Here is a 17,003-nt window from a genome sequence, read left to right on the forward strand (position 1 = left end):
AACCCAACTTTGCGCGCATGCGTAAATTGATATGTTGCGTGGACAAAATAAAATTATGCGTCACATTGGGTATTGGTTTACTGTTAACATTTTTAGAGTATTATTGATTAGTTTAAAGACAACATGAAATCCTATTATTGGCGCGCTAAATCGGTCATCCGTCCTTATGTGCGGCGGTTGGAAAGCCAACTGTCAATTAAAGCAGTCGCCATAGTAATTTTAATTTAAAAAAAAAACACTTTTTTTGTATAAGATACTTCTTACTATTTTGCAAATGCAATATATTGTTTTTTTTTATAATAAACGCTGATTTTTCGGCAAAAAACTATATTTATTTACAAGGAAAATAAAAAACAAACTGACGCGAGCGTTGACTTAGAGATTACACACGCGTTGACTTATGACCGCGATAACTTAACCATGTTCATTATTATTCATCGTGATCGCTCAAATTGCATGTTTTTAAGCATGTCAATAGTTATTTGTGATTGAACTACAGCCCTGGAAAAATAGAAAAAGCAATGGTTTAACCTTTCACCGGTAAGCAATGTATTTTTCTTAATACTCGTTTAAAATAGTTATTTTAATGTTAAAAACGATTTATTAATATATTACCAGTTATCTCCTGTCTCTGTTATGCTCGGTTAGTCGGGCGTATAGTGAAACGATAAACAAAGGTGACGCGTTTGCGGAAAGGAGTGACATACTGAATATAACTTACAATAGACCGATGTAAAAAGTCCGCACTTTTTACTGTACTACTGGTTTTGCTAATCAAAGTCGACGTGATATGACCTGACGATACCTGTTCCCTCCGCTGGTCATTCTTTTTCCTTTGGGAACGACATTTTAGCTCGGATTTGTGTAGAGGGCTATCTATTTATATTTTATCTCAATGGTAACAATACGATTTATTTAAAATATACAATTTTTGTATTACTTTTTTACATTTCAGATGATGCTCCCTCACTGGGGTGTTCCGTGCCGCGAGAGACATTTTAAATAATTTTGAAGCGTGCCTTATTAAACATAATTAAAAAATAATCTTATACATATTTTACATAATAAAAACACATTAAACTCACAAATAAAAACACATTTTTACCTATTTGGCCTGATCCACATATCAATCCGTGCGCATTCCACCCGTATTGCTGTAAACTCTAGCAAACTTCGTGATTAATAATCATATAATGGTTTTTGTCCGTTTGGGTAACTCTATAAGTTAGTGGCGTATTATTATTCTGAGTGTTTTTCCATCTAAGTAAATTGACACTGCTTTTTATGTGTTATATAAGTATATTACTTGTGTCCAGACGGATGAAGAATACAGCATTGACTCGATGGCTGCTGTTAGGTAAAAATCATGTATAAGAAAATCGAGTGAAGATAAGTCCGCCTCGTTGTAGAGTGGTTGGCGCGTTCGCCTAAAATTCTTAACGCCAAGTGGTAGTGAAATATTGATGCTAAAGGTTGTTTGAACTGCAATTTTAACGTCCCGGACTGGCAGTACTAACACCAAACACATCTTGTGGCACTGTGTGCTATTGAATGATGCCAGAGATGAGATGCTGAATGACAGGGGTCATGCAACCAGCGTGACATGTGGATCTGGTGGCCAACAGTACGAATTTGGCACTCTTCCGTCAGTTTGTCCGGACTTGGGTATTGCGTTGGGAGCTCCTCAGATGCGCGGATGCCTAGGTGGGTAAAATATGGTGGCACAGGCAACTGTTCCTCTGGGATGCTCATTTAGTTGGAACTGTGCTTCCTTCCGAGCGGAACGCACACGTTCTTTTGTTTTGTCCTCCCTTTACGGGGGTGGTATTCGGATCCTCTGCCTCTGACCACCCAGGGAGTCTTTCTTTCTTAAAAGCTGTTCTCTCATTGTAAATATCCTTGTTTTTACTAATGTTTGTTGTGTAAGTTATGTTTGTAGTGCTACTATAGTTTTAAGAAATTGTTTTTGTCACAACCTGATTTCCATTTTTTTAAAGTGAGTTATTCACAATGAGGAAGTTTTTTTACAATTTTTATGTATCGTATTATCAGGGCTACGATTTTTTTAAGTTTTGCATTTCTAAAATAACTCCGCGTGTGACGTTAAAGGTTCGTTTCCGCTTATTCTCATACAATTCATCCCATTGGTTCATCCATGACAAGCAAACTCCCAAAATCTCCCATAGCTCTCATACGATAGGTTGATTCATTTTCAGGAAACTTGTCTGTACAATTTAATGCTCCAATTTTTTTGCTCCAGCATTTATTGTATCCAATTTTCCGTAGGGCTGAAGTTCCTCATTCGTTGAAAATGACCCCAAAAATTGAAATATTTGGGTCGATCATAAAAACATATTGTTTTTTTTATTTTTTATTTATTACGGACTTGCATAAGTTCTTGCTATTTTTTGGTTGACATGTCATGGTTTTGATTCGCACGGCACCCAATTAATTAACTTTGAATCATTGCTAATGCTTTTAGACGTCTAGCAACTATTGTGTAATCAACTGCTAATGATTATGTTAGCTTTTTTTGCGTCTGACATGGCTTTTCATCGAATAATGCTTTCAATTCTTCGTTCTTAAACTTTTTTGATGCGCCAGAGCATTCTTCAACTTTCGACGAAAATATGAAACTTATAATTCATAGATGGCGCTTTTATATTTGTTATTGAAAAATGCTATTTTTACGTTTATTTTTAATGGAAATTTTACAAAACTTGGTTTTCGAAAACTTTAAACTATACGATGGTAACAAATACCAAAAAATATATAATTTAGATCCTTCTTACAAAATGGTGTACAAAACAAAAAAAAAGAAAATTAATTTTTTGTTTTATCATCATTTTGAGAAAAGGACCTAAGTTTCTGCAAACCAAATTTTGTAAGATTCCCGTTGAAAAAAAACGTAAAAATAGCATTTTTCAATAAAAAATTATAAAAGCGCCTTTATGAATAATTAATTAGTTTCATATTTTCATTTATAATCACATTAATACCATTACTTATAAAGCGTCGTTATAATTTAGAAGCGTTTCAAAACTAAAATTAAAAACCTAGTGGTTGCTTAGTGGTTGGTTGGTTGGTTGGTCCTGCAGGGGAGAAAACAGGTATGAGGAGGGTGTAGCTAGCTTCGCGTTCTGCAGAAGTAAGGTTTTTTCAATGTTTTATTTTGAATCTTGACGCTTCTCAAATATTTTGATTAATAAGTCATCTTGCTTATGCTGATAATTGAACGTAGTTTTGCAAAAATCAGCTAGTCCACAATAAAAATATTAAAAAAAGAGCGTGTTGTCAACCAGGCCACTTTTATACAAAAAAAAACTGTTTTTATCACCTTCTGAAAATCGTGCTGATCATAAAAATGGCATTTCTCGATTTACATAAAACACCCAGAGCACCAGGAAAACCTTACGGTATAAGATGCCAATGGGATGATTAATGCCTACAGAAATTAAGATCTCTTAAATAAATTAAAGTACATGAGTAATTTAATTTGATAAATCCGTTAATTGAAAAATATCTGTAATAAAAAAATGTTTTTATACAGAATGTCGCCTTTTGCATTCAAAGTTTCAATAGGGTATAATTCAATGATAAAGACGGCTGTTTTCTGCAAAATACAAATATAAGGTTGTGTGGTTCACCAGACTTAAAAAAATACCAAAATTCTTTTGACGAATACTTAATTGAATTATTTTGAACGTAATTATAACAAATGAAATATGTGTACTTTAAAATTAAGTATCCTTATATAAATACAAAGTAATATGTTTAATACATTATGACACGACATACATTAGCTGGTTTTTTTCAGCAAAATTCGTAAATGAGTGCTATTATCTCAGTTTTACTTTTCTATGGCTGGCTGCTTTCTGCATAATCACGTTCAATTGTGGTTTTGGATGCGACAGGGTTAACTTTTTACGATTTATATTTCTATATTTAACCCGCTAAGTCTCTACTGTAGAGGCTTGTCAGCAGGTAGGAAAAAAAGGATATGGAATGAATTTGAAAGGATATGGAAAGAATTGTTAAGGAGGAGAAAAAATCTTTGCTGGATTTTTCCTTGCAACAGGCGAAAATCGAACCCGCGACGCCAGTTTCACAGTTGGCCGTCTAGCCAACTGCGCCACGGTGCCTGCCTTTATTTTTTATTCTATATGCATTAATTATCATTTTTTTGTTGCTTTCAAAAGTCAATATGACATTTCCTGCCTGCCACCTTTTAATAGTGGATAATGTATTATACTGCATTTATAAATCACACGCTAACTTACCGAAGCAAACTTGAAGATATAATATTAATTTATTTAAAAACAAAAAAAATGTTATTATATAATGTTCAATATTCTTTAATGCCATCTATTGAATAAATTGCTAACGTTTAATGATGTTTAGAGTTTTGATCAACAAAATATGAATATAATAAATCGTTCACATTAAAAAAAAATCGTGCTTGCTCCAAACTTTCAAAATATAACAACAGATGACTCTTAACTCTTAATGTTAAATTTAAGTTACTTACTTTTCTGTGAAACCCGTTTGTTTACCTTAGAAAAAATGCAACAATTTATTGTTTGACACAAAACATTTTTAAACTGTTTTTTTTTAGGTGCAACTAAAACTAAGCTAATTTATTGTGATACGTTGAGTATTGTTCCACGAATAGGTATTATGTAATATCAAAGGTATATTTCTGATTTTGTTTTACATGTATGTATGTACGTTCATTTAAAAATATCTTGTTCATAATTCTGGCTTAATAACACAATATTAGTTTTGTTTCATTCAATTATTTTATGTAATTTTTATTTTACATTTTTTTACTGTCATCGGTTCCCCTTTTGAAAAATATTATTTTTTGTTTTATAATTTGTCCCTACAGTTGTTTATTATTATTTATTTTGCATAAGTATTTAGATATAAATGGTGAAGAACCTATAATATATACATAAATGATAAAGTGTAAATGGATGCCTTTACGTGGGCGCGGTTGTGCTACTACTAAAAAGTACTACTTATGTTTGTGTAAAACAAATAAATAAATAAAGTATTTTTATTTATTAAACTGACAGGTAGTTTATTGGCCTTGGGTTCAATTTTTTATTATTTCTCGAAGTAATTGTAAATTTTAATCATAAAAATATAATTAGTTGTAACATTATTTTAATGATGATCATAATTTACTTATCCGCACACAGTGGTGCATATGGCAGTAAGGAACATTCTCACAACTCTCACTTCTGTTCAATATACTTCATAGTCCTAACGCTCCTTTATAGAGGTTTATACCTCCGTGAAAAATATTGACGCTTACCAGTTTATGGTTTACCTCTTCGTTCTTATTCTCAAAGCACTCCCTTAATATCCATTTCCAATTCCTCTTTTTTTCTAACTCATATAGTGTCCATGCGGCTCGACTGTGGAATCATCTCCCATCCACATCAAAATTTTTACTACAGTATCTCCGTTTAAATCACGTCCAAAGAAACATCTCATTTCTCTTTCTTAATCTCTTCTCCTTTCCTCTTTCTTCTTTTTTCCATTTTCCCGTTGAGTTATAGTATTGATTTAAGGAAATTTATATACAATTCTAGTTATTTTTATTTTTTATATTTCTTTAGCTTTTTTATTTTCTATTAATTATGTTTTGTAGTGTGAATTATTTTAATTTTGCTTATATTTTTTTGATTGGTTGGAAGAAATTGCCATTTGGCAATAAGCCCGCCAAAGTACAATTAACATGATGTACAAAAAGTCAGATATAAATATATTAAAAAAGCATGATTAAGCTTCAGGCGCCTATCCAGGAACAGTAAATTGTTGCATAAAACCACATTCAAATCCTATAATTCATACCTACCTTGGCAGTAAACGAACCGGGGGCCTGTTTAATAGTAGGCATACGCGCCGATCACTCCACTACGAGGTAGACTCTGCACTTGATTTCCTTATTCAGGGTTTTAACCTGAGAGTAATTCTACTGGTTTTGATTTCTGGTTTTATTTCACAGACTGATCTGATATTTTTTTAATAAAATGAACAGCTTAAGGGATGTAACAACCATTGGTTCTAAACATGCAAAAACTGCATTCGATTACTACTCAGAGGTTTTCGAAAGTACTAACGCAAAGACGGGTAAATGTCAAAACCAATAGACATTATGAAGTAGGTAAATGATCATGAATATTTACCAACATTAGTTTCAAATGTTTGGCCACACATCTTGTTTTGATCTCGTTGAATGTTTTGACAAAGTTCGGATGTTTTTTTTTTGTTTTGTCTTTTATATTTTTAATCTTAACTTTATTATTCAAAAATATCATTTATTTATTACAAAGGACATACCTACTCATGCTATATAAAATAGGAACGTTTCCCAAACTTCATAAGACAAAAAGCCCTGTGCTGATGAGGAATACAAAATAATAGAAAGTGGAAGAATACGTATAATCTAAAACACATTTTTTAAATTACAACATTAATTCCCACCAAATTATGATTAATAATAAATTAATTTATGCAATGTCTTGCAGCAATCTTCTGGAATGGCCTCTTCCCCTTGACGAAATTCTGTTTTGAACATTTCTCCTGTAGATGGATTTTGATTTCAATTATTTAATAAGTTAACTTTTAATAAAAAGAGTCTACAATTTTTTATAAAATTACCTGGTTTACCTTTATAAAAAGTCGATGAGAAGGTCCGGTGGTTTTTTAAATTTATTTTATGATAGACTATAGAACTAAAAAAAAAATATAAGCTTATAATACGACATAGAAATATAATATTCGAGTCGTTTTATAAGCGTTATGATTTTTTAAAGTTTTGTTGTTTTGAGATTATTCCGCATGTGACGTCACAAGTTATTTTCGTGAGTTCTACTGGTTGATGAATTAGCTTCCTGTAAACTGGGAAACCTATCACAAAACTACCATTGATTGATTCAGAAGAACTAGTGACGTCGTTCAAATTAATTCGTTTTTATGAAAATATCTTTTTTTTTAAAACAATTTTCAAGAAACTTAGCCATACAATTTAATGCCCTAAATTTTACCGCGCCTTTGAAAACATCTTTTTTATCCAACTTTTCATAGCACTGAACTTCCTCTTTTTTGTTTGTTCATAAAAAAATCATTTGTAATGCTTTGTATAAATAAAATCAGAAATTTTGGTTTTGTACGATTTTATTGAACTTAGAATTACACAAATAAATATCTTAAAAACAGTCTTTAAATTAATTTTAAAATACTACAATTAAGTAATATTTTGTCACTTAAATTTATCGCCTCCTGACAAATCCTGCATTCTTGGCTAGTTTGTATATTTGTTCCCTAGGGATTTTTTCCGCTTCCCTGTGCATGACCGGCATCTCTTTATCGCCAAACCAGGAAGACTGTGCCAGGGCGGCAGCGATCCTAGGATTGTCGTACACCCTCTTCGACTTTATCAGCTCGGCGGGGAGCAGAGACTCGTGCGCGGCGTTGATCTCCACCGCCCTGTGAGGCGGGGCTGCGTACGCGGGGGAGGGCTGGGCGGCGGCGAACTGGTAGGCGGGCTGGTGGGCAGCGGACAGCTGGTAGGCTATGGGCTGGTTGAAAAACAGCTGCGCCTTGCAGCTAGCAACCAAAGTCAGGGACAGGAGTATTAAGAAGTTCATCTTGTCTGAAATAAAAACAAAAATACATAAAAATATTGCAACAGATGAGCAAAATAAATTACAAGGTAACATGAAGCCTTTTGAACTGTCCTTGGTTTTTTAAGCCTTTTTTGTGGCAATTTATCCAATATGATAAACCCATTTTCATTTTTCTCATGAAAACATCAGTAAAACAACATTCTTTAAAATCTGCTTTGATATTTTTGTTATTACATTGTTAGAAAAAACAAATTACATGCACCATTTGAGACCTCATAATTCATTAACGAAATGCTACAAGTTAAATAATGTAAAAAAAATAATTAAATATGAAACTACTCAATTATCTAAATTTTTGATAAAATAATGATACACATTATTTTTTTTATGTAGTCGTAATAAAAAAGAAGACGCATTCATTCGCTGAAAATTAAGAAAATAGTGTTTTTCGGAGACCCCTTTAAAATACTTTTATTAACTTATGGGGTTTCAGAATATAAGGATTAATTTTGTCTTTACCTTAAAATCCACATTTCTTTAATTCTTCCGTCAATCTGTAGGTTTTTAAATAAGGCAATTTTTAAAAATAGTGATACAAATAATCAAAGTTGAAGCGATTTGAAATTCTTTAATCATTTTGGCGGGTTGATTATGCCTAATCAATTTAATCTAAGTCATTGAAAATATAACTGATTTAAAAAAAATCCAATGAAGTTCATATTGTTCTTAAAATAGGCTTTTTTGCACCGCGATTAATAGTATATTTTTACCATGTCATTTTAAATGTTACCCTGCCCTACGAAATAAATGCCGATAACCCATAATCATATTCTTACATAAAAAAACGTGAGTGCTTTGTTTTATTTTTGTTTTAAAAATAACAATGCAATTTATTTTATTAACGGACTTTGTCCATTGAAAAAATAGCAAACACAAATCTTTATAATACATACAGGTACAATGGAATAAAATACCAATTAAGAAAATTAAAGCTATGAAAAATTTATTACAAATAATGATCATTCAACAGTTTTTGCTAATTACTTTTCCCGTCATCTGGAGCCATATAAAATGATATTTTGAAAAGTCAATGCCGATGTGCTTCAATTATTTTGTAACGAGCCTGTTTATAGTTATCAGCCATCAGATATTAAATAATAAAGCTAGTAAGTATTATGAAGAAACGGTTTTAATATTATCTTCATATTGAAGAAAAATTTATTTCGATGCCTGTTTTCTTATTGGGTATTAGAATACAACACATACAATACAACACATAATAATGGGAAGTTCTCAGGGTGTCAGGGTGTGTCTGTCTATAAAGTCAAATTGAACTTTACCATGTTTGTGGTATTTAGAATATTAATTTGTATCAAAATTTAAAGTATCTTCGTCGATAACCCGTAAATAATAAAATTTAGATAACTGTTATATTTCTATTGTAACACGAGCCATGGAATATAAAAAAGAATACTGGGATACTTGAGAGGAGACGCAGTCTGATTTTCTTCATACAAACGTATTCCCGTAATTTCTCAAAGGATTACGGCAATATTTTTTTTACTTCCTTTTTAATAGATATTTAGCATAGGCGTATCCCTACCGTTTTTTTATATTTTTTTACTGTGTATTTTTTAACCATGACCATTAAAAAAGCCTTAAAAGCGCCAGTTTTATCTGCCGTCTTCGGACGTACAAAAAAGCGTACGTAAAAACGCAAAAGGTACCGACACAGTTAATTTAATTCTGATACTCTTTCTTAAAAAGGCATTCAAATCAGGTCAGTTCTGGGGCGCGGAGACCGGAAAAATAAATATTTTTTAAAGCAACGACGCGCATGACTTTTTGGTAAGTGGGTAGGTCCATTTTTTACTTTCATTCCCATACAGACTTTCCTCGTGAACAGACATGACGCTACGCAGAAAAAAACTGTGATGAGAAAATGCTTTAATTACACAACAACTGTGATCATATACATCGTTTCATTGTTAAATTAATCAAATTTACCAAATACGTAGATAATAAGTTTTATTTTTGATTCCTCCCTATATTGTACACAAGTTTAGAGTAATGACGAAACATCATTAAAGAAAAAATATGTATATTTAATCCAAATATAAATATTCTAGTAACGAGAGAACCCTTTCAATACACATTTATAGCTCTATTTTTTGCATGTTCTTTCATAGTAGGAGCTACTCGATTGTCAGATACCTTTCATTTAAATTTAAATCACGATTGAACGGTCACTTCCTGAATATTTTAGCTTTTTCCTTTCTCCTCACTGTTTCCTTCTCTCTTTACCCCTTCCTCTCTTCATAGTATAGTGTAGATATTAAGTTAATTTCTATTTCAAAATGGATATTTGCATAAAATAAAAGTATTTTAATATTCAGTTTTATAATAGAAATATTATAATGTGCCTACACATATTAATTTGAATAATATTTTTATGTTTGTAGCACTAACTTTGTTGTTCATTGTTATATTTTAAAGGAATAAATAAAATTACTTCGTTTTATGAACCACTTATTTACTGTCACAACCGACAAGTTTCGGCAAATCACGTTGCCCTCTTCAGGGTTATTTAATAACTTCAAAAAATAATAATCATAAACCACTGATTTTCTCAAATTAACCGGTTTGGGTAGGTAGGGAGAAATTGCCTTAAGACAATATGCCCGCCCTTCTGCATATTTATGTAAACCGAATATGTTTATAAATTGTTTATATAAATAAATATTTATTTTTCGCACACAAATACAGTAAAAGTAGTACTCGAGACATAGGCACATCAGCAAAGGCTGCCTGCCGATAACAACTATTAATAATAATAAATGTTTTCATGCTTTTTATATTGCAAGATGTATCAAATAATAACTCGTCAATTAGGTGGGTGAAAACACTTCCTATTAGTAAGGAGCACGCATCTTTAAATACCTTTAATTATTTGTTAAACGAGTCGTAATGTTTAATAACAAAGTCATAAAAACGACTTAATATTTTCTTACGTAAGAATCTGAAAATTACATGAACGGTGACAATTTCTAAAGTAATTGTGATGCAAGGCAAATAAAATGGATTGAATAATAAAATCGTCAACTGTTTTGAATTATTCATCGATTTTCATTGTCAATTAGCGGTATTGTCTTCTACCGATTCCTCCTGGGGCAATACTTTTTACGGTACGTAGGTCTCAAAACGATTGCGTGATACATATTTGCAATAAAAAAAAACGGATATTTAAGTAGCTAAATACTCAAACAATTCAATTTAAAAACGATTAATTGGCTTTTGACCCCGTGAATATTTTATTTTTATTTCATGCTGGTAAAAGCTGGATTACATTGTTTTGGCGGGTTTGAGAGCTATTTGGCGCATATAATTTAAATGAATCTTATATGATCAGAATAGGGAAATAATGACGTTCTCTAGATTAAATTATTTTATTTTTGTACTAAAAAGTTTATATAAATTATAAGCCAAATTAAAACCAATGTTAAGTGAATATCTTCTTAAAGAGCCCTTGTGCCCTATTACAAAAATGGCACATTAAAAATTATCTTCATTAATACGAATATCTTTATTTGAGCAAATCTTAATAATTTGATAATCAATCTGACGTTGAATATTCCGTCCAAGTACTATGAAATATTCCAATAAATTTGTTTTTTTTCGATGTATTTAAATATTTTTTATTTATTTTCACAGTAATATATGTATTATTCAATAACATTTTAATAATAAGGTCAGTGCCACTCTGTACTTACTCATAATACAACAGTTGAATATTTGCATCTTATAAGCTGGATTACTTAGTAGTAAAGTTCTAATAAATTAATGGTTTAGTTGCATTCCTATGGTAATTGTTTTAAATTGAATAATTAAATATAATCACTATTTATTTATAAAATAAATTCTACCGTTAAAACAAATATTTATTTGTCATGTTATTAATAACAATAATGTTATAATTAAAAAGAAATATTTAAAATTAACCAAACTAATGCCGATCCCAAACATGAAAATATTATGTCTAGTTCAAATCTTAAATAGCCTTTGTTTGTGTGTGCGAAACGTAAAAAATACATGTTTTCATTGTTCACCACATTAACATAGGCTTTTAAACATTCTGACGCACCCTCACGCTAATAGATGCGCACACACACGCAACCATATGATTTGTTTACGTCTAAAACTTTATTGACAAATATTATATTTAATCAATGACAAATCATAAGCCGTATTTTTTTATTTTTTTTTTATTTATTTATTCAGAAAAACAACAGCAATACAAAAAAATAATCACAACATTATAAAAAAACATAAAATAAAGCCAAATCAGTTTTCCACATACATACAATTATAAAAATCCAGTTCAGTTAGATATTAATTCATAGAACTGCATTTGTGTGAGAATGCGTATGTAAGTGAGTGGAGTGTGGTATAAATACATAGACTCATATTTTTTTTTATGTTTTTCATGTCTGTTAAAATTTCTTTCTTTATTAAAATTAAATTTGATAGTATTTAGAACTTATGGGGATATTATTTGAAAAATACACCAAATATTTAAATTTAAATACATTATTGTTAGAGCTTTTTCCCCTAAAATGTTCCACGTGTTTAAAATAACTAAGCTGTCAATTTTCAGCCATTTTTGACTCGCAGTAACGCACGCGAAAGTAATACGCGCACGCCTCGCGGCTTGTTCGCGACTTTTTGACAAAAAAAACAGACCGCATACGTACCAATATATTTTATTATTATTGAATCATATAAATTTCTTTGTACTCCCAAGAGTTACAACAAATTCATTTTGCGACAAAAACATATTTACATGCACAATATTCATCGGACTTGGCCCCTGTCACTTTTTCCTGGTCCTTAAGATGAAGAAGACTATGAAAGGACGGCGTTTCTCGACCATAGAGGAGATAAAGGCCGAATCGCTGACGGAAGTGAAGGCCATACAAGTAAATACTTTGAATGATACAATGTTAATATTGTGGAATAAATAAAGTTTTTTTTTAATGCACAATAGTTCCGTGTATTTTTATATCAAAAAGTATAAATATAGTTGGAATGATTGCACAATGTTTGTGTACGTTTTATATTTTATATTCGCAAATTTGACCACATAACTGAATATCGCACGCGACTCCATTAGCTCAGTATCAGACATAGAAGAAGCATTCACATTCTATCACTTCTTCACAATATTTTAAATAACCCCATTTCGCCTGTTTATCTGAGAGAGCTCTTCCAACTTCTATTACAGCATAGGCTAACTCTTTGTTCTAGTAACGAGAGAACTCTTTCAATACCCATTAATCGCTTTTTTGCCTCCTCTTTTACAGTAGTAGCTGCTCGATTATCGAATAATCTACCCACTAATGTCAAAGACGCCTGCGTTTGTTCTTTATTTAAATATTTTGTATGTCATTTCTTTTTCTTCCTCTTTTCTTTCCTTTTACTTCCTCCTCTCTTCAAAGTATAGTGTAGATATTTAGTCGATTTTTACTGCTCAAAAAACATACTCTCTTTTCAATATTTTGTTCAATAATGAAATTTTTGATAAACCAACAATATGTTCATCTACCAATGATTTTCTCAAATTGACCGGTTTGGGTAAGTAGTAAGAAATTGCCTTAAGGCAATATGCCCGCCCCTATGCATATATGTAAGTAAATTGTATATGTTTATAAAATGTTTAAATAAATAAATACATGAAAAAAAATGATTTCAATTATTTTATGAAAATTTAAATTCGATGAAGACAATTACTTTGAAATTTAATATTACCGCAGATTATCGTGAAATATTGTCCAACATCGGCACTAACCACTATACCTCGGTGTTAAAAACCACGTTTTCACTTTTTAACATGATAAAAACCACGGGTCTTGAATGCCCTTTTTTGCATAACCTATATTTTTACTTTCATCAATAAAACTTATTGTCGCAAAATACTTCGGATAAAATTACATAACAGTTTTTTTAAACTTTGATTTGTATTCTAAACACAACAACACACTGTTGAACCGATTACGAATTGCTTGATTAGTATTTATCTGACACAACTACTTCATTCTTAATTTCACTTTTTATTTAAGATCGTTACGAAAACGAACTTATTCACATTTGGAATGTGTAACCAGGACTTTGTATCTTAAACAGTTACAAACGATTTTCATCAGCTGTTGCCATAAGTTTTTGTTGTAAGTTTTTTTTCTAAATTATCCTCATTCGAAAACAGCAAATCGTGCCTAATCCAACTTACATCTCAATATTTTTTAACGTAGTAAAGGATAAAATATAAAACAGATAGTTTGAATATGTAAACAAGTATCAACAACCAAATCAATTCAAAATATTGTGAAAATTACACTTTTTAAAAGAACAATAATATGGTAAAAACTTGACTTTTCAACAGTTTCAATGTAACAGCACGCATTTTATAAGTATCTACATACATTTTTTTATCAGTATGACATAATATTCTGATAACTTTTCCTACAACACTGAATAAATTATTATTTATAATATATGTACATGTAATGTCCAAAACATAATCGCTTTGTGAAATTAAGTTTTTATGTTTATACATATACAATATTTTAATTAAGATACGTGGACCGGTTTTAAAGTTACTGCTTAGTAAATAACTGTCAATTAAAGTGTTCTGTGCAAATTTATAAAGAAAAATGTGTAATTATTATTTATGTTTATTTAGAACAAATTGATACTAACACATATTTTTTTTTTAAGTAGGTACGCATAATCATTGTAGAAAATAGACAAGCATTGGATTCAATGTTCTAAAGAGTTTATCATGATTAGTAGACATTTCGAAAGTAATGGGAGGGAGATCAGAGGTCCGAGGTTCGAAACCCACTCTGCCTCAACTTGATTCTCATTTTCGAATTGTATGTTATTGACAAGTGGTAACAATTACTGGTGCAAATTTTAAATATTTGATTAAATTCTAAGAACGTGCGATATTTGGTGGGTAAGCTGTATCAAAACGAAACAGTTTCGAAAAAAATAATACAACAAGTTATTTAATTTATATAATTGTCACTTTCTAACGTAAGTTACTGTGTCCTTAACACTAACGATAAGTCTTAATTTATTAACTATGTATACAAAATGTTAAACTGAATAACGTAAACTTTTTTAAGCATTTTATGTAGATGTACAGAACATTATTTGTCAATTGATTAAGTTTATTTTTACCAGTTTACTGCGTTAAAAACTATTTGTTTTTATTAACATATTACAACAGAGATGAAGAACATTTAAGAGAAGGTAATGTAGAAGTCAAGGCATCTACAGGGCTTATGACCATCAATGGCTAGTTTAAGTGGACACTTTACACACTGTGTAACATTCACCATTCTGCCCATATTAAAACATCTATATTCCTTCAATTCTTTCAAATGTCGATGTTTGTGAAGTTAAAGAGCTGAAACCTTTATTTATGCGGGTGAGATTCATCTAATTGAATTATTTCACCTACATACTAGGCAACGCCTGAAAATGTTATTTTTTCAATTTCTATACTACTGTCTATACTATTGTCTGCAAAAATTAGGACAAACTCAAAATATTGTTGACTTTTTGTTTTAATGGTGTTGGAAAAACTGAAAGACGGCTCAATATTATTTAAAAAATAAACACTTACATTGAATAAATAACTGACACTTGAAAGTAGATATTAAATTGCAGGTGCGCTTGATAATGGCCGTTATCGACAACTGATACAAGTCGTGGTAGTGGAATCCATTTATATCTCGCTAAGTTTCTGACCTCCAAATTGTATCAATTCTGACTTCCGTAATTTGTTTTCAGGCTCTACTCACTACGAGGCTCTATAGACACAGGCGTGGTCACGAGGACTTGATCAAAATAATATTTTATAATATATTACGTATTCGAGGGTAATTTCATTGAGAATTTTTAACATAATCGCTGATTTGAGTCAGCGAAATATGAAAGCGAAAGATAATTTTTAAATAAACCATTTTATATTTTTAAGATTCCGCTTATATTCCGCACACCCAATAAAAGTCAATTCTAACTAAAAAATCTATTCCAAGATAACGAAATTAGACTTGAAGTTTTGATTAATTCCTTCACATGTAAAAACTATTATCTTAAAATGACACTACAGTTCAAAAATGCATTGAAACGTTTTATTGTGTTATTTCCATATACAAAGCTTCAATAATTTGTATATTTATATTTATGTATTATGTATTTGTTCGCAAGTTGCTGCATCAGCATGCAGACAAACATAAATAAATCATTGGTATTTTGCTACTAAAATATTCTCGATTTTGTATGGATCATGGAGGAAACTTGAGATCGCATTCATCGGTCTATGTAATATTCAACCCATTTAACGATTAACCTTTCAAGAGCAAGTTAAGATATAAATTAAATCGCCCTCCTTTTTTTCAGAATTTCATTTTATAAAAGAATGACACGTTTATTATTTTTACTTCAATAGCAAATATATACAAATTTTGATTCTTTGCTATGGTCAAAAGTAAGATAATTGGTAAACAGATGTATAAATGTGTATTACTTTATTTTCTTGAAAGCGTTATTTATAAATATTTTTTAAACCTATTTTTTATGCGGAGAGAGGAGTACATATATTACATTGAAAAGTTAAAAGAAAACGATGTGTAAGTAAAAGACGTATCTTGAAAACTTAGGAGATGGTTATACTGCAGCTCTAAATTCGTATTCAGAGCGACTCGAACAATACAAAAATTCCAATGATGGTACCACGAAGTGGTATCATAAGAAAAAAATAGATTTAGAGAAAATTCAAAAATAAAATACAATGTTTCTGTATGCAAGAAAATATTCCGTACAAGTTTGGAAGAATTGTAATGTAATTTTTAGGTTGTACTCAAATTGATGATCAAACAATGACTTTTCACTATCAATTTTAACTTTTTAACATACTGGTAAATGAACTTTTTAAATGGTACAAATAATAATATTTCACTAAGAGTTTTTAAAGCTTTATTGTACCCACATACCTACAAAAACAAGGTCATTTGAAAGCTCCCGTAATCCAATACTTGTTAAATTTCATAACACAGTACGGTTACATAAATTTAACATTTATTCGACATAAATAAAGTGATGACGTTTCGTTCTATTTTTTTAAAAATTAAAGGTACCTTCAAATCCGTTATTTCAAATAATTAAAAAATGTTCAATTTTTGAATCCAAGATTTTTTTTATTAAAAGAGGGTTATAGCCAGATACAACGAAAATAATTTGAAAATTTTTTGCGTTTTTGACTACCGGGGCCCAAAACAGCAAACATCTTAGTGTTGA

At 30.6% G+C, this 17,003-nt stretch overlaps 1 protein-coding gene across 1 annotated transcript; it reads right to left on the reverse strand.

Annotated features, from left to right (window-relative positions):
- Positions 1-7,191: 7,191 nt before the first annotated feature.
- Positions 7,192-15,390, reverse strand: LOC148278414 (uncharacterized). Its single transcript, XM_088231424.1, has 2 exons — positions 15,328-15,390; positions 7,192-7,666 (listed from the first exon to the last, which is right to left on the reverse strand). Exon 2 carries the CDS (start codon positions 7,659-7,661, stop codon positions 7,284-7,286), a length of 378 nt encoding a protein of 125 aa, XP_088087550.1. The 5' UTR covers positions 7,662-7,666; positions 15,328-15,390; the 3' UTR covers positions 7,192-7,283.
- Positions 15,391-17,003: the final 1,613 nt, after the last annotated feature.

Source organism: Micrasema longulum, unplaced genomic scaffold, assembly GCF_059751315.1.
Source record: "Micrasema longulum isolate JH-2025_06_02 unplaced genomic scaffold, ASM5975131v1 h1tg000883l, whole genome shotgun sequence".
Classification (NCBI taxonomy): Eukaryota; Metazoa; Arthropoda; class Insecta; order Trichoptera; family Brachycentridae; genus Micrasema; species Micrasema longulum.